Source organism: Talpa europaea (genome assembly GCF_964194135.1).
Source record: "Talpa europaea genome assembly, chromosome: 3".
Taxonomy (NCBI): domain Eukaryota; kingdom Metazoa; phylum Chordata; class Mammalia; order Eulipotyphla; family Talpidae; genus Talpa; species Talpa europaea.
This window is the reverse complement of record NC_140069.1, coordinates 75,450,454-75,475,040: the sequence shown is the minus strand read 5'-3', so window position 1 is coordinate 75,475,040 and position 24,587 is coordinate 75,450,454. Positions and strand designations below refer to the sequence as shown.

General features: G+C 36.7%; 1 protein-coding gene across 3 annotated transcripts in view; it reads right to left on the bottom strand.

The window, feature by feature from the left end:
* VPS41 (VPS41 subunit of HOPS complex) overlaps positions 1-24,587 on the bottom strand; it is a gene marked incomplete at both ends in the record, with an annotated part of 176,782 nt that overhangs the window by 120,742 nt on the left and 31,453 nt on the right. For 2 of the 3 annotated variants that reach the window (XM_084230340.1, XM_084230339.1), the window contains 2 exons: positions 16,509-16,586; positions 22,269-22,376. In XM_084230340.1, coding sequence (XP_084086466.1) covers positions 16,509-16,586; positions 22,269-22,376 — 186 coding nt within the window. The remainder of the gene's footprint in view (positions 1-16,508; positions 16,587-22,268; positions 22,377-24,587) is intronic. The other variant, XM_084230338.1, reaches the window with a different exon arrangement.

Sequence of the window (24,587 nt, the reverse complement as noted above, 5' to 3'; positions counted from 1 at the left end):
TTGTAAAGTGAGACATCTTCCTTACTTAAACATATATGCAGTAAAGATACAAAGGAAGGAATTACAGTCAACAGAAAAATGCAAAGTCATCCAAGTATGCAAGAGAATAATGCAGAACAATTTAATAACAATGTATTTAATAGAAGCACCTAATGGACAAACAAGGCCTGCCTTCAAGGTGCTTACATGATCTCAGCAATATTTTATAAATTAACACATTATCTGACAGATCATTGTTTATATGACTAGCTCCACAACTGATTTGAGCCAAGAAAATGAGTTGTTTTATATCCTTTATGTCCTTTGCACATCCTTATAGAATCTTTGTGGAGGATTAAGAATCAGTCACAGAATGAATATGTAATACATATTCTTCCACGTGAGACTAACAAGGAACTGTCACAGAGAATGTGGGTGTAGGGTAGGTAAAAGGTATCAGGCTTTTCTGCCCTCCCGCCATTAGGATAGATGACAGAACCCTGAGGTCCTGAATGCATGCCTGATGGTGGGCTCCCGGAGTAGGGTGTGGGCATGCGTAAGTGGGTATCCCTGAGCTAAGAGACTGGTTTATAAGGGTGGCGCAGCAGAGCGCGGTGTGGTGGTGGTGCGGTGTTGAGGGTGGAGGAGTGCAGTGGAGTGTACGGAGGAGTACAACGACTACAAACAATGGCGAAGAGCATGTGGCTGCAAGAACCGTTCATAAACCTACCTGGAATGGGTTGGTTGCATTACCATGGGGCAGTGAGCATTTCCACAGGCAAGGACAGGAAAGCACATTCTACTAAGGGCAAAAGGACAAAGTATTCGAGCCACAGTGCAGGCCACAGCGTGGGCAAACGCCACTGCCCGGACAGAGAAAGGGCTGTGAGAAGAACTCTGCTTTATTCCACAGGCCTCAAGGAGGCCTTGAGTGTTTTCAGGTGAGGGGAGTAACGAAACCCCAGCACTCTTTTGGGAAGATTACTTGGGCAGCTGTGTGAAGGATGGATTAGGAGAGACATCAGGCGAGAAGATCAGAGGGGTTTCACGGCAATAACCCAGGTGAGATTTAATAAAGTCTTGAACAACGATGGTAGCAATATAAAGAACAAGCAAAAGAAGGAAGCGGCTGAAAGAAGTATCCAGGGGATATCCAGGGAATAATGGAGGTAGATAATGGAGGAAAAAACCTCTCAGAAATGGAAATAAACACTGAGTAGAAGAGCACAAGGTACAAAGCCTTCTGAAGGGAAGCTCTTCATCTGGGACCAGCCTGGAAAAGCATCATTTTTGCAATTAGGCAAAGATTGGCTTTCTTGGCAACAATATTCAGATTCAAAAAGAGACCTTTCCTTCTGTGGTCCAGGGGACTCCACTGATAAAGAAGCAAGGAGTTACAAATGATACAATGTCTAATTAAAAGGAAGGATCTTACTGGGAACAAATTGGTACTATGGGTGGGAGAAGCCAGGACTCAGCAGACAAAATGCAGTGCAGTGTCTTCTGCCCCTATATAATTCATAACACATTTCATACCTCAGGCAACCCAACCTGACTAAATTATTTCAAATAATAATTTAGTATTGAAATAATCATTGCTGTTTTCATACCCAAATACATTTCCTAAGGGTGGCCATGGTGCTAAGGTGCCGTGAATGGCCAGGCCCCCAGATGCCTAGCCCATAGAGTTCTAATACAATGCAGAAAACAAAGTTCTTCTCTACCCCCAGAGAACACTGCCTTACAGTGTATAATAAATCTCTTCTGTAAGAATTAAGACAACAGAAATGGTGCTGTCAGTCCTGAGACCATATGATTAGAAAAGGTGCAATAAGTCTATTACTATTCTTGCATCTGCTATGTCACAACTTTGAGGACAAACTTCACTAATAAAGCAGCTGAAGAAAGTCAAACACAGTACAAAATCATGATGGCTGCGGAGGTATTTGAACAGCTCACCAAGGGCCACAGTTATTAATTTCTCTATCAAGTGAGCTATGCCATCACGATAAAGGAAAAATCTAAAGTAAAGGTGTTCTTATTTTTCTCCCTTTTATTTATGACTTAATAATGGCAGCAGCAATGCTAATGCATTTGATTTATATAAAAAAAATTTATGGGAAAATCACACCAAGTCCGGCTCCTAGCCACTGCTACATCCTGGGGTCGCCGCATTTCCAGTAAAGTAACCAACTCAAGTGAAGTGGGGCAAAGGCAAGAAAATGGGAAAGAGTAGGTTGCAGGGGTTGCAAATTTTTTTTAAATTTTTTGTCTGACAAGGCAAGAGCCTCTGACTCTGTCGTAATATCAAGGAATAAATTCTTTTCACGGTACAGGGAGAATTTTTTGTTTTCCTTGAGGAAGAATGAAGACAAAAGTGAAAAGCAAAACTTTAAAACTGTTGGAAGAAAATATTGGAGGATATCATTATGACTTTGTAGGAACAAAAATGTTTCCCTCAGAAGACATAAAAAATACAAACCATAAATGAAAAAATTGCTTTTTCCTTACTGGTCAGTGTTTGTTACGTAAGTACCATTTTAACAAAAATGTATACGTTAAAACTTGCTACAAACACCTTATGACTGCATCTTTTATGGAAATTAAAGAATCAAAATAAATGAACAAATGAAAACTATAAAGCTCAGATTAATGTATTTAGTGTGAACATGTTTGTTCTTGTGAAAGTAAACCATTGGTGTTTCATTTAACAGTAGAGAGATTTGCAAGTGTTAATTCTGACTTACTGATGACTTTAATTTTGATCAGTGTTGTTATTTCTACTTGTAAACAATGAACTTTTTAATTATAAATCAATTTAGAACTTTACACACTCCTACTGACAAAGCATGTGAATTAACAATTCTCAAGAGCAAACAATCTCATTAGTAACCAGAAAAATACAAACTAAATCAATAAATTCCCATTTTCTAGAAATCTGACTGGCAAAGAACTTTTGAATGGTAACAGTCATAGTTGGTGACGAGATATCGTGACATTTTTCTCATGCAGTGCTTGTGGGAATATTAATTTGGTATAACCTAAATGCACTGCTTAAATATGTTCATAGGATCTGCCCTAGTGATTTCACCTCAAAGAATTAGCTCAAAGGAAATAATCAGTCCCAAGATTCCCCAGCCCACTATAAGGATGTTCATCCCAGTAACACTTCCAGATTTAGCATCATTCATTAAAAATACTGGGCACTGGAAAATTGACTCCTGAGTAGCAGTAATAAACCTAGTCTTTTCAGTACAAAACTCTTTCTATACGAATAGAGTGGGATTCACTCGTCTGCCCGAATTCCCAGTCCTAACACAAGCCTGGCCAGAGTAGCCATCAAACAAGCTAAAGCAGTCGTTTCAGGTAGAAGTGTGTAAACCAACCAGGCCCATTCAAGTCCTTCTTGACAGGTTTTTGCCCATTAATAAATGAGTCCCACCTTGCTTAGGAGGATCACAGGGCTGTGATGCTGCTCTTTACCATGATACCACCAGATGAAAAGATGGCAGAGATGGGTACTCCAAGACACTGTCAGATTCCTGAAGCCCCACTTCACCTTGACTTACAATAATGGCCAGTAAATCCCACTGTTGGCTACGACTGGCTGAGCTGCATCTCTGTGTCACTGGGCAACCAAAGTGCTTGACTAATGTATTAATTTTTTTCCACTAAAGTAAAATGGAATCATATTTTAGACTACCTTACAGGGCATTGAATCCTCGGAGATGAAGATCTTTTAGAAAATTTAACAAAATTTTGGTAAATTTTCTGCTAACTATGCAATACACCCAAACACGGTATTTAGCACAGCTGCCACTCATTCCATTTATTACAAACAAGGACGTAACAGAGAGCCCTGAAATAGAGAGCCCACACTATGGGGAAATGTAAAACAAATCTTCACCTATGTAGTTATTCTACTCTCTTTATTAACATCTTTATTAAAAACATCTTTATTAAAAAAGGGATATACAATACAAAACATGTATTATTTATGCAAATATAGAGTCAAAGCAAGAGAAGGGCATTGATAATACTGGTAAAAATTTTCCATCTCTTATGTAAGCTGAACTTTTGGTCTTTTCCCCAATCATAGTTTACTGGTGAGAAACAAGAAAACAAGTTTTAACAAAAATTTTTAAAATACAAAATGTATTTTTCTTTTGACTCATAATTTAAAGAAAGGGCAAAGAAGCTACTAATAGATCATCTAGATCCTACTCTGTAATGTCAAGCACTTTAAAGAATACCCAATAGTTTGGGGCTACATGGATGCAAATAACATATTTTGATGTGTTAACATTATCTCTAGGGTTATTTCACTATTCCATTTTTTTTTCTGTAGCTTGTCTTTTTATTGGTACTATATTAATAGTGTGATTTAAATATAATTGACATATAATAAACCTTACATGCTGAACGTGTAAACGTGATAAGTTGTGAATCATGAAACCTTCATCACAAACAATACAATGAACAAATCTATCAGCCCTGCAAGTTTCCTCATAAGAGTCCCTCCCTGCCTTTCCTCTGCCCACCTTTAGGCAACCATTGCTTTGCTTTCTGTTACAACAGATTTATTTGCATTTCCTAGAATTTTATATAAATGCAACCATACCATTTTGAGTCAGGCTTCTTTCACTTTAACATGATAACTTGAAAATAAAACTAATATAAACATTCATATAAAGCATATACTTTCATTTCCTAAGAACAGAATGTCTGGATCATATGGTAGTTATATGATTAATGTTTTAAATTACTAGTAAAATATTTTCCAAAGTGGTTATGTCATTTTACAGTTCCTCAAGTAGTGCATGAATGTTCCAGTTTCCTTACCAACACTTGGTATGGTCAGTCTCTGTAAAATCAGTCATTCTAATGTTGAGTGGTATGCAAAATTCCATTTTATTTAGTTTCAATTTTTTTTGTTATCAATTGAACTGACAAAAGCTCAAGTATTAAGAATTAATAGCTGTCCTTGGAAGTAATGAATTTCTTCTTAAAGGAGCTATAAAATAAAGAATGAATAGGTAAATAACAAGAATGCTGATAGAAGAATTTCATGTCTTAAATGGACACAGGAACACAGATATCCGTAAATTCCCATTCATCATATCATGATTCTATTAAGTGAAAAATACTTTGGAATTAAAACCAAAGAAACAAGGTTAGAGAAGGCTAATAAAACAAAGCTATTCAAATAGAAAAATGAGAATTTAAGAAAAAGATAATATACCAAATTTCAAAACATTCTATCGGAGTTTCTAGAGCCTTTAAAAAGTCTGTCATAACAACAACAAAAAAACTCAAGTCATACATTATTTATTAACCTATATACACAGGAACTCATGCCTTACCCATATATAAATTCCTGCCTCTGGTTCATGACATCTAACTTACCATCATTGTAATAATTTCACTTATTTCCCTAAACTTTGTGAACTCCCAAATCAGTCATGACTACAGAGTTAGGACAACATTCCATTTCTTTTCCTTCAGTTCTTCTGTCAAACCTCCCAATTCCCTAGTCTCAAGCTATTAGAAAAAAAAAAAAAAAAAAAACAAATGTATACATAGATTAAATCTGTGATGAATGTTCCATGCCCTTTCTGATACCTTGTTTTATAAGAACTTATCACCTTATCCAGACTCATTCCAAGAATCAGGAAATGCTCATCCATCTTTCAAGATTCACTTCAAATTGTATTCTTCCCTCCTGTAAAGTTAATCGCTCCTCTGAGTCCCCACGTTGTCCATAACTCTATTAATGTGCTTGCTTTTTGATAAGTGCCTGCCCCAAGGAAAGAAGCGCTGGAACTGAGATGCCCTCTACTGTGGAATAGAGCCACAGACTTCCTCACAATTGTGTTTCAGTCTGCTGCTTAGTTCACAGTTAGGTTTCAAAAAAGTGAAGATTATTTCAACCCTTATTTTAAAATGTGTGGAGTACCAGGTAATTTCATTCAGTTGAGAAATATTTTAAATTTCAACTATGTAAAATATTTACCCAAATCGAGCTGCCACTACAGGATCAGATACTAAATAATCTAGGGCTTCCACAATGGGCACAGCGGGTTGAGCGCAGCGCTGTGGGGCTGTCTGCAGCCTCTGCAGTGAGGGTTCAATTCCCGGCCAGCCAGGGAGATATCCACATGGCACGGCAGACCTCTTCTGCTTTTACTCGCTGCTCCCCTCAGCAGTGTCTTCGTCTGTCTGGCTGTTCTGCTCCCCACTCTGTCTATTGGCGAATTCTCTTGCCCTCCCGTGCCTCTGGCCTGTACCCCAGTTCTTGTATAAATAAATAAATCTTTAAATAAAATAAAATAATCTATAAGTTTGAAATTTTATTCTAAATAAGAGAAGCATCCTCAAAGCTGGATATGCTTATTGTGCATAGATGCTACCAAAGTTATCAAACTACCAGCAAATACTTAATCCACCAACTGGAGATTATGTAAGGAAAAAAAATGCAGAAAATTGGAAATATGACTTTCTTTGGCATCATTTATCAGAAGTTAAATGACTTCCCCTTAAGTAATTCTCAACATATTTGACACATTTCTTATCACTCAAAATACTGAGTCCAAATATAGAAAATAGGTTCTTTAAACACATAAAATCTGAGGCTTGTCAGTCAGACTTAACAGGTATTATAAACATTTGAGCCAACTATGTACCACTTTGATAATATCAAGATACATACTACCCCTCCCCAGTAATGATGCCACATCTGGCATAGCAAACTACAGATGGAATTTGTGTCAGGCACTTGATAAGTGAGTAGCATGAGACCAATAAAAAAGCAGGATTTCTCTGTTCAAGGATAGATAGCTTAAGTTTTTAGAATTCCTCCAATGGTTCTTTAATGATTAGTCACCCAACACTATTCTGGCCATAGTATGAATGAGATCAAACAGCTGAGTTCTTCAGGATAATAATGAATGCATGGTATTACACTTAAAGAGATGCCCATGCCTCTAAAATTTATTTTACAAGACAAAGGAAGGTATAAAACTGATTATATGGAAAACAGACCAGACACATTGAACTTTAAGTTTGAAATTACTGGTTCAGCCAACTGTCACTATCAGCTTTTACAGTGAATACTAAGGAAACAGATAAATTTACACATAGAAACTGCCCTCAGAAAGCTCACATTCTATGGAGAGAATGACAGATGCAAATAATGTCAACAAAAGCACAGTCTTTCAAGAAGTGGAGGCACAAAAAAAAAAAATGAGATGATTGAATCATTGAAGGGTAAAAGAGAGGCTATGGATATCAAAACTGCAGTTTAAAAAGCTATAAGGGTCACAATTTTCAGGATGATACTGGTAAACAAAGTTAGGAAGGAAGATACACTTTTTTTTTTTGCTGAAACACTAAAATAAAAATGGGTGATCCTGCAAGCATTTATGTATCAATACACAGGAAAGAGAAAAGAGAAACATATTTATTAGATATCATTTCTTTAAGTCAAATTAAGCAGCAGAAGGCCAAGGGTGCAATCTAAATATGGCCACTTCCCACAGAACAGAGAAATAATTTTAACCTTGGTCATCTTTTCAAACTTAAATGATTAGACTATTTAGATATGTGAAGGAGACCTAGAATGAAATAGAAGGGAAGATTAATAGGGAATACAGAACCAAAACATCTCAAGCCCAATTTCCCTTAGGTTTTTTTATTTAAACTTTTATCTCTAGAATTCTATCTAAAGTCTCCTGAGCTTCTAAACTTTAAGAACTTTATAAATTTTGTTGTTCAAAACCTTTACAATGACTGTGAAGCTGGAAACACAAAAGTGTAATCCAAAAAGGGAAGGTTCCATCTTCCCTGCCCTGCCTACTGAAGGATGCAGCTGAGCAGTGAGGGGAATCTGAAAAGGACTTGGGAGAGAAGACATGGAGGAGACACGTGGAGCAGAGAGACATGTGAAGAAGCAGCCATACTTGTTCCTCGGCCTTGTACTTGCACCAGGAACTTGGGAGACATGGAAGGAGACATTTGTAAGAGACATGGGTGACAGGCCCGTGTGGATACTGGCAACGGCAGTCTTTACTTGACTTGTACTTGTACTTTGCTTCTTTCCTTCCAGACTTTCCTGGCCCCTTCTGCACCTTTCCAGTGATTCTCCCCTCAGAAGGTGTCTTAGCCTAACGGCAAGCTTTTGGCCCTCCATGGCCCCACCAGCCCTGCTTGGTTGGGCATTTACCCACAAGGGGATGGGTAACTCTGGATACTTGATTGAAAACTATATTCTTTTTTTCTCTATTGCACACTAATTCTATTAAAGTTCTTTTCTACTGAAGTTCTATCACCCTAAGAGAAGTTTTGTCTTTATACAGTAGATGGTAGACCCCACTTAGCATGCAGGTTTGGGGGTACTGGGGTACCCCTCAGTCTGCATGCTAACATAACTGACACTGTGAAGGACAAATAGTGCAAGTGAAATGGAATAATACAGATTTGAGAGAAAGAAGACACCTCAAGACAATAATCATGGGGAAGCACTTCACAGAAGGAATGGAACTTAACAGAAGGAGGACATTTTGGAAGAATCACAATTTAGAAAGATGTGATTAAAAGCTTGAAAGCAAGCAAGCATGTCTAAGGCAATATTCCGAAGATAGTGGGTGGATCAGAGTGGACGGAAGAAACTTGGAAATAAAACAGAAAAGGTTGGAATATAGGCATTTTGTTTATGGAATTTAGGCAAAACCATACTGTGAACCCAGGGTTTCGAGGAGCACTAGTGTCACATGGTGATTTCTGTAACCCCCTGCCTTGCTAAACTCCTTAAGCTATAAATTCTTGCAACATAGTGTTTTCAAGCTATATTTGCAGGGCCCTTGAGGAAGTAGCAGAGCCCTGAATCAAGCAGGTTATTATCAAACTAAGATCATATGTAGGAAAATGTAACAGTGTAATCTCCACAGAAAGAGGAGGTTCCTTGTTCCTCCATGTTCCCTACCCCACCTAAGGAAGATTGGAGCTGAATGTCCAGGATAAGCTAGAAAGGACTGGGTAGAGAACACTTGAAGGAGACTTGGAGTAGGCATATGTAGGAGAGACATTTGAAGAAGCTGTGTTTGCTTCTCAGCCTTGGACTTGTACCAGGGACTTGGGGACCATGGAAGGAGACACATCAAAGAGAGAGATGTGGGGCCTCCCCTGGTGGCGCAGCAGTTGAGCACTGGGCTGCGAAGCTGCCCCCAGCCTCTGCAGCACCGGTTCGATCCCCAGCCACCAGCGAGGGTCCTACATGGCATGCAGACCTCTCCTGCTGCGCCTGCTGCTCCCCTCAGCAGTGTATTTCATTAGTCTGCCTGTTCTGTTCCCCGCTCTGGTGAATTCTCTCACCCTCCCACGCTTCTGACTGTACCCAGTGCTTGTATAAATAAATTAATTAATTAAAAAAAAGAGAGATGTGGGTGAGAGGACCATGGGGGAGGCTGACCATGACAGCCTTTATTTTGATTTTGCTCATTTCCTTCCACACTTGCCTGTCTCCTCTTCCCCTTTTCTATGGGCGCCCAGCAGAAGTGCTTTAGACTTGTGGCAGGCTTTTGGGCTTCAGCTGCCCTACTTTGGACAACCCTCTTTGGCTGGGAATTCACCCACAAGGTGATGGGTAACTTTGGGTGTTTCCTTGGGAAACTAACTTCTTTTATCTATATAAACTTTTTTATACATACATATAAACTTTTTATACATATATATATTTTATTTTATATATTTTTACATAATTTCTCATTTTTGCACAATGTATGCTTTTTCATGTTGTTTATAGTCCCCATACAATTCCTACCCCCTTATTTTGACCCTAATCCCTCCTAACCACCCCCCCCACCACAGTGTGTCTCTGGCTTACAGCTTCTTGTTGATTTTGATTTTTACTTTATTATAATTAGTCTTTCTCCTGGTCCCTTATTTAGCTTTTCTAAATTCCTGCTCTGAGTGAGACCTATCTTACTATATTCTTTCCCTTCTTTCCATTGCACACTAATTCTATTAAAGTTCTTTTCTATTGAAGATCTTATGCACTAACAGCATATTTTGTCTTTATGTGGCAAATGGTAGAATCTATTTAGAGCGTGCAAGTTTTGAGGGCCTGGGGTGCCCCTCAATCTGCCTACTAACTAAAAGGAAAGTGACCAAAACTGTCAAAATTCCCACCTCTTGGTTGGATTGAATGGCCATTTCCTGCACAAGAATGTATGATGAGCAGGAGCACTGACTGTGCAGAGGCCCATATAGGAACACTCAAAATGTACCAGAGGGAGGACCCATGCTGTCCTACCTAGGACCACTGCTCTGCTATCCCTACCACAATTCAGTAGCTCTGTTCTTTTGGAGCCAAACCCGGAGGTCTCCCTGCAGCTGTCTCTAGCTCTTTTACCTTCAAATAAGCCCTGACCCTCATCTCTCCAATCATGTCTGCAATCCTCATTTCATTCCTGACTGGGCTTTTCAAGAGCCCAACAGGATAATATGGAGTCTGGTAAGATATACCTCAATCCATAAGCCCTGGCTCCTGAAGAGTAAACAGTGGGCAGCAGCAGCTCACTTGGGTTAACTGTCTTGTTTGGGTGAAGGACACAAATCTTCTCCCTGATCTGGAGGGTAATCAAGAGTCCTCAGGTAACAGAAATGTAAGTTTAGGCCATATAATCAGGGCCATAAATGCTTACCTGAAGAGTGAGAACTTTATCTGGAAATTCATGAGTAGCCACCAGGTGCTCTCAGAGACCATGTGATTTAAGTGGGGTAAGAAGGGGGAGGATGAGCAGAATAAAAGGACTTATTAGGAGGATGAGAAAATAAATACTGTAGGGTGAGTTAGTTACATTTGTATAGAAATCTGGATTTTTATTAGCATACCTACATGAGGGAAAAGAACAAAAACAGCGGTAAGGAATAGTATCAGTATAATCCCAAATCATAAACAGGAATAGAAGCATTAACAGGCTCTGAAGCATTAACAGGCTCTGTTTTTTTTGTGTGTTTTTTTGTTTTGTTTTGTTTTGTTTTGTAGATAATGGTCAAGTTTTTATTATTTTTTTCTTTATTTTATTTTATATATATTTTTACATCATTTTTCATTTTTGTACAATGTATGTATTTTCATCTTGGTGATAGTCCCATATAACTCCCACAACCCTTGTTTTGATCCTACTCTCTTCTCCCCACAAGCTCTGTTTTCTGAAGTTTCAGTAGAATCCTGAACCCACCTCTTCCTCTAAAGATTAATTACTAAAATCTGGTAACTTTCTTAATATAAGATGTCCAATACACCCCTGCTTTATTTTGCTTTCTTATGTCATTCCTTTTAAACCATTAAGTTTGTAGAAATTTATCTAATTTATCTAATGACACCATGACAGCAAAACCTTTCATTTCCTATTTTTAGGTAAGAAAGAAAAACACATAACAATAAACAGCAGAAATGTTTGGTCAGTGGAGTTCTTTACTCTCCCTCAAGTACAGTTATAAAAATAAAGATTTATAACACATAGAATAACTCTCCAAAATAATGTGCTTATTGCTTCAAAATAGGCACTTGTAATTAGTGATCCTGAAATTAATATGTTTAAGGAAGGTAAAAGCTACTAAAGAAAAAGTAACTACTCTGATTAATATAGCATTATATGGTATATACATACCATCTAAGAATTTAAGTGGAATTTGAGATCCTCTAAGAATTTTGAAGTTATAAGTCATATACTGTGTAAGAAATTAAGAAAATTGTTATTCAGAAGAATATGGCCTGATGAATATTAATGAAGGTAATTTTCTTAACAACTTGAAGCCCTTTATATGAGCAGTTAGGCCTCTTATAATTTTACTTTGTGAGTAAAAACTGGATTTCAATTAAGTTGGAATAACAGAGTAATACCTAAACATGTTGCTGAAAAAAAAATTGTTGCTAAAGCATTTTAATTAACATATATTCTGAATTTCCTGACAACTGTATTGAAATCTGAATCTCAATATGCACAATAAACCATTACCTTAGTGGTATTCATTCTAGATCAACAAAATCATACAGTTGGGTAACACAGAATCATATCAACCTTTTAAATGTAATTCTATAAGAATATATCGCCATACAAATAATCTCAGGGGGGTTGGCTTATTTATTACAAATATCTCTGCAGAGAATGCTAACATAGGAAATTTGCTGGTATTTAGAAATGAATAGAGGAAGAATGTGCTTCAGCAGATAAAAGATACCGTGAGCTTTGCTCAAGGTCAAAAAGATTTACCCATGTATATAGGTACTTCTGTACATATCTGTGTACTACTGAGATATAACTCATACAGAATAAAATGCACATTTCTATGATTTTTACATTTTTATACACACACACACACGGGAAACCATGAAGATAGAGAATATCATCAGCACTCAGAAGATTCTTCCCTGTTTCTTTTGAGGGCTGGTAATAGTAAAAACACTATTTTCTCTATTCAGCCATAATGAGACCAATGGCAGTTCTCAGAAAGACGAGAAAGAATGGAAAACTCATCCAATCCTATGATTTATTTTTATGAAGAACAACAAAAAAAAACCCAGATGAGATATAATGCCACACAAGAGAACAAGAAGTGGTGATAGACTGAGATCTCTAATTTTATATTCTGCTGTTCACTGACTATCAAAATACATTTTCTCTTTAAATCTACGGGTTTGAATTTAGCATGCAAAGACGAGTTTTGGAAACGTAAGAGAGTTCCTTAATGGCCACGGGGACTTTATGGGAATCTATGATATTAGTTACCCAATTTACTGGTGAGATTTTGTTAGCAGAACGCCATAATCTTTGTTAAGACTTCTATACTTTCCTTAAAAATTCCTCGTCAGAATACTTCTTTACATTCCTATAGTTTTCTTTAGTAATTAATTTTTTTTCCAATAAAAAATTTAGATTGCAAATTCTGTAAGTTTTCCATTGGTCCAATAAACAATTTAGAAGCTTTCTAATTTAACAGCAACTCAGTCAACCGCTAAGTATTTTTCATAGCTTAAGATCCAAAGTACTTTAGTCTCAGTAAAAGACACAACAAAGGGAAAAATTCCTAACAGTTTTCAACAAAATTTTGAATCTCTTGAAGCCAGAACTATAACCTAGCAAAAACACATTGTGAGGTTAGGGGTATGTTTTGTTTAACAGTGTACCTCTCAAATGAATGGACATTTTCTTGCACTTGGTGAATGCTAATCTACTCCAGACCATGACCAACTTATACCTCACACAGGAGACCTCTTTTTGATAGCAAGTGCTCTAACAGCTTTTAGATGCTTGCTCCATGCCAACCAAAGTTTGCAACTGTTTTGGCCATCAAGATTTTCTTGGCAACAGCTTTTATCTTCTTACAAAAGACAAGAGTCTAGAGGTCACAGTTCCTTTTCTCAAAACTAGAAAAACATGGGGGAACAGGATCTTAAGGAAGAAAAGACCAAATCCTAAGTTAGAAAACATAAAGCAGTACAAGAAAAACATAATACATGAGATCTCATTCTCAAAAACTTTTGAGAATTAGTCAAGGTTCTGGGGGAAATAAAAACCAGTGGATCAATTAATATTAAGAACTAAAGTTCAGTGTCCTTTGGGTAAATGCCAAAGAGCACCTGCACCCCTATGTTTATAGCAGCACTCTTTACAATAGCTAAGCTTTGGAAACAGCCCAAATGCCCAAAAATAGATGACTGGATCAAGAAGATGTGGTACATATATACCATGGAATATTACTCAGCAGTCAAAAAAGATAAACACATGCAATTTGCAGCAACATGGATGGCGCTGGAAAGGATCATGCTCAGCGAAATAAGCCAGAAAGATAAAGAAAAATACCGGATGGTCCCACTCATAGCAGGAATCTAGAAAACTTAAATAAGGAACCAGGAAAATGAATAACTATAAGAAAGTGAAAATCAAAATCAACAAAAAACTATGAACCAGAGATACTCTATGGGGAGTAGGGGTGTAGGAGGGGAGGGATTGGGGTCAAAATAAGGGGGTTGCAATTGTATGGGGAATATAAAAATAAAATTTATTATTAAAAAATAATATTTTTTATTATTAAAAAATAATAATAGGGAAACAATTTTAAAGTAGAAAGTTCTCAATGCCCCCATACTCTGCCAAACAAAACCTTCTGATTGGTGAGCATTTAGAACTACTGATTGAAGATTTTTACTACTGGTATCAAAACTGAAAATGCAACAAATGAGTTGAAGAGCTATTTCTTGGGAAATTAATGTTAATCAAACATTAAGATATTTTATCTCATTTTAATTTGTTTAAATTGTTCTCACCTAAAAGTGAAAATTAAACTCAAGGATGTATATTTATTACTTTTTTTAAATAATTGCTTCACTCTTACATTTCTAAAAAAGAAAAAAAATTCTTTATTAAATGTAGCAACCCTGACATTCAAAGAAAATTAGCAAATTCAAGTTGCAATAGTGTTTCCAGAATTGAAAAAAACCTTTTTTAAGAGAAACGATACAGAATCCTATACAGCAACCACATCATCAGAAACAGGAAAATAAAAAAGGAAAAAACTCATCAGAAAATGAAAAGTTGAAAATTAAGGCTACATTCAAAAGATAATAAAACTGAAACCTATCACATGAAAGTCATATACCTATTATGATAATGATCATGAAGAAGCCAGGTTCTCATGAAAAACTTTTATATCCACAGCAGACTATCAAATTAGGCAAAAAAGCAAGCAAAAATAACACCAAACCATTTTTCTCTCCTGTGAAGAAAAAAGTGAAAAGCTCAAGAGGACTTCATTTTCAAAGATCACACAGGCAAGACTGAAAAACGATGTGGATGATATGGATGACACCCTAAATTATGTGAAAAAGGATGCAGGATACATTTAACAAAAAAATGACACCAGAGAAGATAAAATTAAGTCTTATAGTAAATTGATCAAGAACTGAATAAATGAGCATAAGGGACTATAGTGATGGATTACAGGTGATGGTGGTGGGAGAACTATGGGGACTACACTTGAGGAGAGAAACTAAATACTCTACAGAAATGAACAATAATTTTAAAAAAGGAAGAATGAAGAAACACATGAATAAACTCTAGTATGTTTCTTGATTTCTCTTTTGGTAATGGGACCAGTAGCACATGCCCAATGAACATCAGCAATTAAGCAGTTTCTATACAATATTAAAAAAGACTTAACTTGGAAATAGAGCATCACAAAATCATCTAATGGAAGCACACAATTTAAGAGATCATACAGGGAAACTCTTTTAAAGGTGACAAGATATGGACAACACCACAAAAAACAGAGCTCTTCCCAGCACCATCTACATGGGCAAAACCAATACTTTGGTCACCAAAATGGGTGTTCAGTGTCTTCAAAGTAGATAAGGGAGGGGTCAAAAGTATATCCCTCTCTCCTAAAAAGGATGCCAAACCAAAACAAGAACATACAATTTGCCTGATATAACACAATGATTACTGGGCACAATTCTACATTTGAACAACTCTAAACATTCTGTCATCATTCTATGAAACAAAGTAAAGAACCCCTTTCACTTTCATATGCATTGTATCAGTCCCAGAAGATACTGTCTCCTTTTTAAACTACACAAATCTCTATTATGGAACTTTCACCAGGTGCTAATGTTCTCTTCAAAAAAGATAGTGTCTACCCTGCCAAATGACCACCTTTATACGCTAAATATTCACATTCACAAAACCATGATTTCGACACTTTCAAAGTACATCTTATAAGCCAAAATCAAGCTTCAAATTTAACATTTCCTTCATCCTCAATGATTCCAAATCATGATTAAGAAGAAATAAAAAATCTCCCTCTTCACTTTCAATCAATAAAATCCCCAAAGAGTTCAAGCATCAAAACATACGCATAAAATATTAGCCTTATATATTCTTAATATAATATAAATGAACTAGTAAGGTGATCAATCAATTTTCAATTACATTGGCATCTGGAGATGACAGGGCCTTTACTTACAATTGACTTTACTCAACAAATGAGGGGATTCACACCTTAAGGAGTCCAGAAACACCCCAAGCATGCAAACTGACTAGTAATTATTTACTAATAAAAGCAGTACTTTTCTTATTGGAGCAAGTCACCTTCACATTTTGAAACTGTTACAATATAAAAAGCACAAACTAAGGAGGATCCTAAATGCTCAACTTACAGTCAAATGGATGACTATTATTAACTGAATAATTACAATTAAATTGATTTTTGAAAATATATTTTCAAATGGAGTTTGTATAAAAAGATACCCAGTCAAAATATATACATGCAAAATACATGTAGATCTTCGCTAAGTGTACCTTTAACATTTTTAGTGTATTTTATAGAATTCAGAATTACACTACTAGCGCTTTGGTTTAACTGATAAATATCATTTGTGTTAGTAAAACAAACTGGTAAAACAAATATAATAAAGCCCAATTGTTCAGCATGAAGCTTAGCTCATACATTATTTTACACTGTATACTTACTACATCAAACTTCTGGGTGATGTTCCCTTGGACATCAAGTAAATAAACTTTGCCATAATGCGTGCCCAGTGCCAAAAACTGTAAGAAGAACAGAGGGATCAATTTATTAATGTACCATTAATATACAGTTAATAATAAAGCCACTTTTAAAGTCAAGCCTCTTAATGTGGAATTGATCTGCAACACCCTGGAAGATATGCATTCCTTAGAAAAGCTTGTTTCCATCTTCAGGGAAATAACAGAAGAGGGCCTACTTTATTGTGATAGTGCAAGCCAGCTGTCAGAATGACTCATGAGGACCCTCATCTACTGACAACTAATGGTGTGGCTGTGGTCTGTACACAATGCCTGATGGACTAAAGCAACAAATTAAAATGCAGACATGAAAACACAAACAACCTACAGATGAACTTAAGTCAGTAGGAATGATCAAGAAACTCGCTCTAATTTATGGCAAATGTGTGAATCTGTGTTATCGGTTAAGTTCAAAATATATGTAAACACATAAACAGTATATTATTATATTTTAGAAAGGAAAAGTCATGCCATATAGAGAGATGAAAAAACTCAGATGTACTTACACCGTCAGTTAGCATTAGCGTGCCACTATCAAAATTAATATGCAATAAAGTACAAATGTGTACACTCTAATGCAAAAAAAAAAAAGCTCTCATAAAATAACTGCTGAGCTATACATTCACTCTATGATCTAAAACTAGTTCATATCTCCCACTTTCTTTAATTCTTTGATCTAACCTTAAACAAACCAAAAGAAAGTTTAAGACTCCCAGAAATATGACATGGGATACTGCTTCCTTTTTATTTCTTTAAGCATTACTCAAATAGTTCTAAATTCTCTGCATTTCATTGCATGTGAGTATGCTTCATTGCAACCTATAATGAAATGCTCAAATTTACAGGCACTACTAAGCATTGCAGTGAAGCAGCACAATCTTTAAAAAATAACCTTATAGGAAGTCAAGATTTTAAAAGGATTTATCAAAATGGAATTGCTTAAAATGAAATTTTAGTTCAGACACTTAAAATATGAAGCCACATTAAAGAGGAGTCTCAAAAAAGGAAAGAAGGGGTTCATTAGAAATTCATCCCCTGCAATGCCTTTCACTCCTGCAAGGTTGCCTTTTTTTCAAGAAGAAAAAAGTCCCCTGGGTAAAAAAATCAATACTGGTTAATAAAACATCAGGTGTGCAGACATAACTAGGTATGACGATTCGGGCGCACAGGCCGGCTGAATGCACCGGGTGCCTTGCCGATTACTCATCCAGGGCAGACAGCAAGCCTGGCAAGCCCAGGATGCCGGACCCTGGAAAGGGAAGGGGAAGAGGTAATTCTGAGGGGAAATTAGCCTGAATATTTAAACCAAAACAGGGATGTTTTCTCCAAAGCAAAAGAACAATCTAGTCAGAAATCGAGGACTCAGATGCTTGTAATCTTTTCTCCACCGTGATGCTCTGACAATATTTGAATAAAGAAACCACAAATATGAACTAAAAATGAACAATACTACACTTTACACTGAGGTTATGTAGGTTAAAAAAATGTGTCTTAAAAGCATACTACACCCAAGTACTCCATCGTATTGATTCTTCTCATAAATACTGTATTTAGTTTGTTAGAAAACTAAGGGGGCTTGGATCCTTAAAATGCTTAAAGATGTAAACTTCCAGTACTTGAAATGTCTATTTACCATTCTTAAAATATCAATTATACTTTATCAAATGTTTAAAGGTTCTATGCAGGGTACTTTACTCAAATATCCTTCCCTTTTTCTTTCTTTCTTTCTTTTTTTTCAAATTGATAGTCTCATTCACACAATACTTACAAGAGAAAGGAAACATCATATAATTATTTTGATTTTACATCATATAATTATTATGATAACGTTAGAACTTTTTTGAAAAAATTCAGCAATTTTTATGACAAGCTATCTTTTGTTTAGGAAAACATTTCATCATTTGAATTAGAAAAATGATTGCTGCTCTCTTTTATAAATAACATTCCGTGTTTTTTAAGAATAAAACACCAAGTTTGATAAGCCAATCATGTAGTTCCTTGAAAATTTATTTGACTAACAGATTACTGATGTCATACTTTCATTTGCTAATGCTTTCAACTACATAAAATCCAACAAAAAAAGTGAAATTGGCCTCTAATCACAAATGTAAATACAAATTCTTTAAATATGACTTTTTCTAGCCATTAAAAGCCTTGCCCTTTTGTACTATTAAATTTTTTTAAACCCGAGAGCACATTTTAAAATCCACGATGGGCAAAAAATAAATATAACTTAATTACCCCCTTTCCTGAATTATGTTTAATTACAGAAATTTGACTCACTTTATAAACCATCAGAAGGGCATCTAATCAATCCTTCTGAAACATCCATAACTATTTTTAACTGGAATAACTGGACTATATATAAGTAAATAAGAAGAGATAAGCCTTTGAACACCACGAAGGAAACAAAAAGTAGCACATATCAAATATGCCTGACTGGATATCATCATCTATATTTCACACAGCATTTTATAGCATTCAAAGTATTAGAGCTGGGCATGCATTCAATTGTACATGAGGAACTAAGTTAGAGTTACGGGAGTTGATAGGACTTCTCTGGAAACAGACAAAGTGAAGCAGAGTTAGGGTCTGAATCAGCTGGATCAGAAGTCTCCTAAATAAAAACATAGGCCTAAGATTCAGAGTGCAGGTTCTAAAATTTAGTACTGAGGACAGTTTCCAGCATCAGACTCTTCTGCTACATTGGATTAAGTATGGTGTTAGAAAAGAACAAGTAAACTGCTCTCCACTTGATATATTCAGTGGTTCATTCAACAAACATACAAAAATACTACTATATACTTGAAAGTGTGACTTAAAGGGTGATGATATTGTAAGTGAGAGAAATATAAAAAGATGATTAATTTAAATTAAAACTTTTAAAGGATGCTTGATGTAAATATCTCTAAAACCCTGGTACCTGGGAGCTGTCACCTACATTGAGCTTTGAAGGTCTTAAATATCACATTAAGTTAAAGGTATATAAATATAGGCAGGAGTTGATCAGGGTCTAAGCTAGGGGAGGGGTGGTACAAAAACAATTAGGACATAAAATGATAGGGTGGAAGAGAAAAAGGACTCATTGACTTAGGTGATAAAGGAGATGGTGATGCTAGCAATGGGGGTAGAGAATAAAAAATAGATGCACAGATAGAGGGGAAGGAAGATGACACCCGAATTAAAAAAACATACTATTTTGGGCAGGTTCAGTGTTAAAGTGGTCATAAAAATCATGAAATTTAAATTTAAAAAGTATAAATTAAGAAGAAATGTGGGGCAATGGACCAACTCCTGGTGAAACCAACCTGTAAGAGAAAGATGGAGATAAAAGAAAGTGAGAGAACCAGAAGGGAATGACAGAAATGATAATAGTAGTACTAGTCATAATAATAATAATAATAATAATAATAATAATAATAATAATAACAACAGAATGCTGTCATGACAAAGAAGCATGAGAAGATGAATTCAATTTTAAAAGCAGTAAAATGTACATCAACTGGCCAATGTATACACAAAATGTGGTATGTCCATTAGAGAGCCATAAAAAAGGAATACACTGTTGATATATACTACATCACCAGCGAACCTCAAAAATATTTTGCTAAGTGAAAGAAGCTAGACACAAGAACAAACATTATATGACTCCATATATTTGCATATAAAAATTTCAAAATAGGCAAATCTATAAAGATAGAAAGTAAAGTAGCAGTTGCCTGAGACTAGAATTCGGTCTGTTCCATGCTATAGCAGGTATTAGTACGCAAGAAGGTAGGAAATGAGATGACATGAAGAAAAATGTGAACAAATAGATCCTTGAACAGGAGGAAGAAAAGCTCCTACAGGTAAGGATGGGTGCAAACTCAAATGAGTTGAGAAAGGAACTGCAGCTGATCATGCTTAGAGAAATGACATCATCCACCTCGAGTGAAGGGACCGTTTTTGAGAAGGGGAACTGACACTAAGGGGGTCAGTGAAAGAAACAAATAACAGCACTTCTAGTGCGACATTTACTGAGGCATGAGATTTGGTACCAGCACATGGCTGGATGCCTTGGTCCTCAGAGAACACTGACTCAGAGTAAGAATGCGGCTAATGGCACAACAAACAGGGATATATACGAATTGAAGATGCCAATGAAGCAAAATCAAAATGGTGAGTCATTTGATAGAGACAGAAACTAAAAGAAAAGGAGAGAATGGATTAGAGATTAGAGAATATGATTCCAGAGTCACAGAATAGGTTGAGTGCGAAAATTACCACATAAATTTAAAGTAAAATGCTCCAAAGACAGAGCATTAAATGGACCTCAGTTTCACCTGCTAAGTGTCCACAGTTTGGTTTAAATGGCAGGTAAATGAAGCAGGGTCTCAGACCTAAAGGTTGCTACATTTAAATTGAACTGAAGAACTGCAAGGCCAGTCTTCAGTGACTGAAAGGAAATGACAAGGAAATTGGGACGTGGTAGCAATAGCGAAGGGTGGATGGTGGTGCAGCCAATGGCAGAGGCTTCAAGGGAAGGGGTATCTGGTCAAACAAGAGAGAGTAAATATTCTCATAATATGTTGAGCAAGTAGAGGGACTGGTTTATTAAGGGAGAAATCTGAAACAAAAAGGAATTGGGAACATGTTAAAAGCAAGGAGGAGGAAGAGGTAACACTGCTGGTGACAGGACAAAGCCAAGAGATGAAAACCAGTTGGGGAGTTAGCTTCCCGGGGAGGGAAAGAATTACTCTCCAGTTTCACAGGGAAGTAGAGAGCAGTGGTTGAAAATCTTGACTACCAATACTCTCATTATGACATAGTTTTTGTCAAAGAACAGGCTCACGGTGGGGTATAACAATTAGCATGGACTCAAAATACTGGCAAGGGGCTTTGTTATGGTGAAAATGTGGACTATACTATTAATTCATTCATATAAGTGATATTGGGGGCCTTTCCATAAATTCTGAAGGCCTTCAAGGTAATCATTTTGTAAGGGCAGGACTGGATACAGTGCAGGTTTTCTGATCCCATGCAGACCGGGTAAAGGAAGAGTCAGGGTCCTCAGTGGTTTTGCAGGTTTTTTATTTGGGGTTCACCAGGCATATGGCAGGCAGGGGTGCTGGCTGGGGGTCTGGGAGGTTGGCAGGCCTCCCAGCCCCCAGCAAGTCTTCACTCTATCTGGGCTCTCCAGCGTTCGTTCTGCTGCTTCTCGGCTTCTCTCTCGGCTTCTGCTTCCGCTTCTGCTGCTGCTGCTGCTGCTTCTGCTGGCGTCCTCGTGACGCCGCCCTTAAAAGCAGTCTTAGCCCAGGTGAATCCCATCTACCTATGCCCACACCTTATTCCAGGTGCCCGCCATCAGGCATGCATTCAGGACAAGGATCCATCATCTATCCTGATGGTGGAAGGGCAGAAAAGTCTGATATTTTCTTTACCCTACACCTTTCTAGTCTTTCAAAACACTGAGCACCACACTGTGTCCAATCTTAACGCTTTCCTATTCATACTACTTAATATACTCTTGCAGTGTATATGTGTGTATTTGCTTGTTTCGATCTCCGTTGATGAGGAGAAGAGGAATACAAAATGATGCAATTATCATTAAAAAAAAAACACCACCAAAAGCATCCAAATTCAAGGTATAAATAGACTTACAACAGAAATTACCTATAGAAGACTCCTCGACAAGGGTTACCTTACCTTGTCATGAACGGTCATACAGCTCGCTGCATCTTTCTGAAGGATTTCAGTTACTCCATTGGAAAGCCTTTCATACTTCAATTTGGGTTCCTCTTCACTCTCTTCCTCCTACACAAAAACAGAGACAATACCAGCTGCTGTGGATTTATATGAAACAGACAAAACTCAAAACACTCTTAAGGGGGAACCAGATAGTTCTTGTAATGATTGTCAATAGCTATTATAGCTAATGGTGAAGATCTTCATGTTTCATTTGTCCAACTTGGTGTATCAACTGTTACAACTTCACTGATAGAATAAATTTAAAAGCTGAAAAGGTGAGCAAGCTTAATGTTGAAATTAATCACCTTTGACATATTACAGTAAATACAACAATCTGGAGCACTACAGACGCAGGACAATAATAGGTCTGTGCGCCAAATATTTGTCAATATGACCTCATGGACAGAAAACACTCACACCAGAGAGAGAAATACAATAAACCCTTAAAAACCATGAAATATGTATTTCAAGATTTTAAAATATTTTTATTTTTATATTGGTCAAATTTAGGTCCATCTGACTTAAATTAGAAAACATTACGAAAAATATTAAGGTGGGGCTTCCCTGGTGGTGCAGCAGGTTGAGCGCAGCGCTGTGAAGCTGTCCACAGCCTCTGCAATGCAGGTTCGATTCCTGGCCGGCCAGGGAGATACCCACATGGCATGGCAGACCTCTCCTGTCTCGCCCGCTGCTCCCCTCAGCAGTGTATTTCTGTCCGTCTGTCTGTTCTGCTTCCCGCTCTGTACATGGTGAATCCTCTCACCCTCCCATGCCTCTGACCTGTACCCCAGTTCTAGTATAAAAAAAAATACAATCTTTAAAAAAAATTAAAGTGACAAAATTGGAAATTTTGTATTAAGTAAAATGCATGGTCACCTTTCAGATAAACATATTTTAATGTTTATTTTATATACCGATGACCCATGAACAAACACTATATACCTAGTTTATGTTAGAAAGAAAATGTATTGTTTACTCTCCTCTGAATAAGCCAACTTATGCATTAAAATGTCTTAGTCATTCTGATGTATTATTACTTTCTTGTTCAACCTCACTGTTGCTATGTATCAAAAGATAGCTTTAGTTCTCAGGAAACAGCAAACCCAAAGACAGGATTAGTGAAGTGGAAAAAGAGGTCAAAAAAGGGAAGCCCAGAGAAGAAAAAGACATGGGAAATACAGAAATGAACGTATGAGCTAAGTGGAACATAGTGGAAAAGGTTAACACACACTTTTAATTACATTCCCAAAGGAAAAAGAGATGGGGGAGAGGCAGGGATATATTTAAAGAGGTAAAACTGAGGATTTTCTAAAATGGATAGGGTATCAATCCAAAGGTTCAAAAGCTCTGCATCTCAAGCAGGGAAAGAAAATCCTATCTGTGCAGACATAGTAAAATGAAAATTAAGTAAAAACAAAATTGTTTGTAGAGTAATAAATGCTGGGCCTGTTGAAGATTCTAAGACTGACAGGACACAAGAGGCCTTCAGGTGGAAAGAGGCTAATCTGTGAATAAAGAAAAAGCATGAGACCTATCAAACATCATGTCATAGTTAGCATTAGATATTTCATTTATCCTGAGTTTAAAAAAGAAAAAAAAAAAACAACAACAGTGGACAGTTAAACTTAATTATCTCATTTTATGGATTTTCAGTAAAAACTGATGATGAAACTTTTAAGCATTTTCATCAAGACACACAGGTGGGTAGAAGGCAAACCCAAAATTCAAAATCAGTTGAGAGTACTCTAAAATCAATGTCTTGTATAACACACCCAATCTCCCATGAAAATGATGTGATAAATCATTTTATCACATAAATTTTATGCCTATAAATAATTATAAACCATAGGAAATGTTTAAAAATGTGTTTATTTAGCAGGTGTATTAGCTATCTATTGCTATACAACACAGTACACCAAAATTCACTAATTTAAAACAACAGGTATGTATTCTTTCACAAAATGTCTGTGAGTAATCAGTACAGGAGTCATTTAGCTCAGTGATTCAGATTCAAAGTCTCTCATGGGGTTGCAGGCAAGATTCAGCTGGGGCTACACCCATCTGAAGGCTTGACTGGGGTTAGAAGTATCTGTTTCTGAGATGGCTCTTTCAAATGGTTGGCAAGTAGGTGCTGGTTGTCAGCAGGAAGCTTCAGTTCCTTGTCTCATGGCCCTCCCCACAGCACTTCTGGAATATCCTCAGGATAGCAGCTGGCTTCCCCCAGAGTGAATAATACAAGAGGAACAAAGTAGAAGTAGCAGTGTTGTAAACACCTAG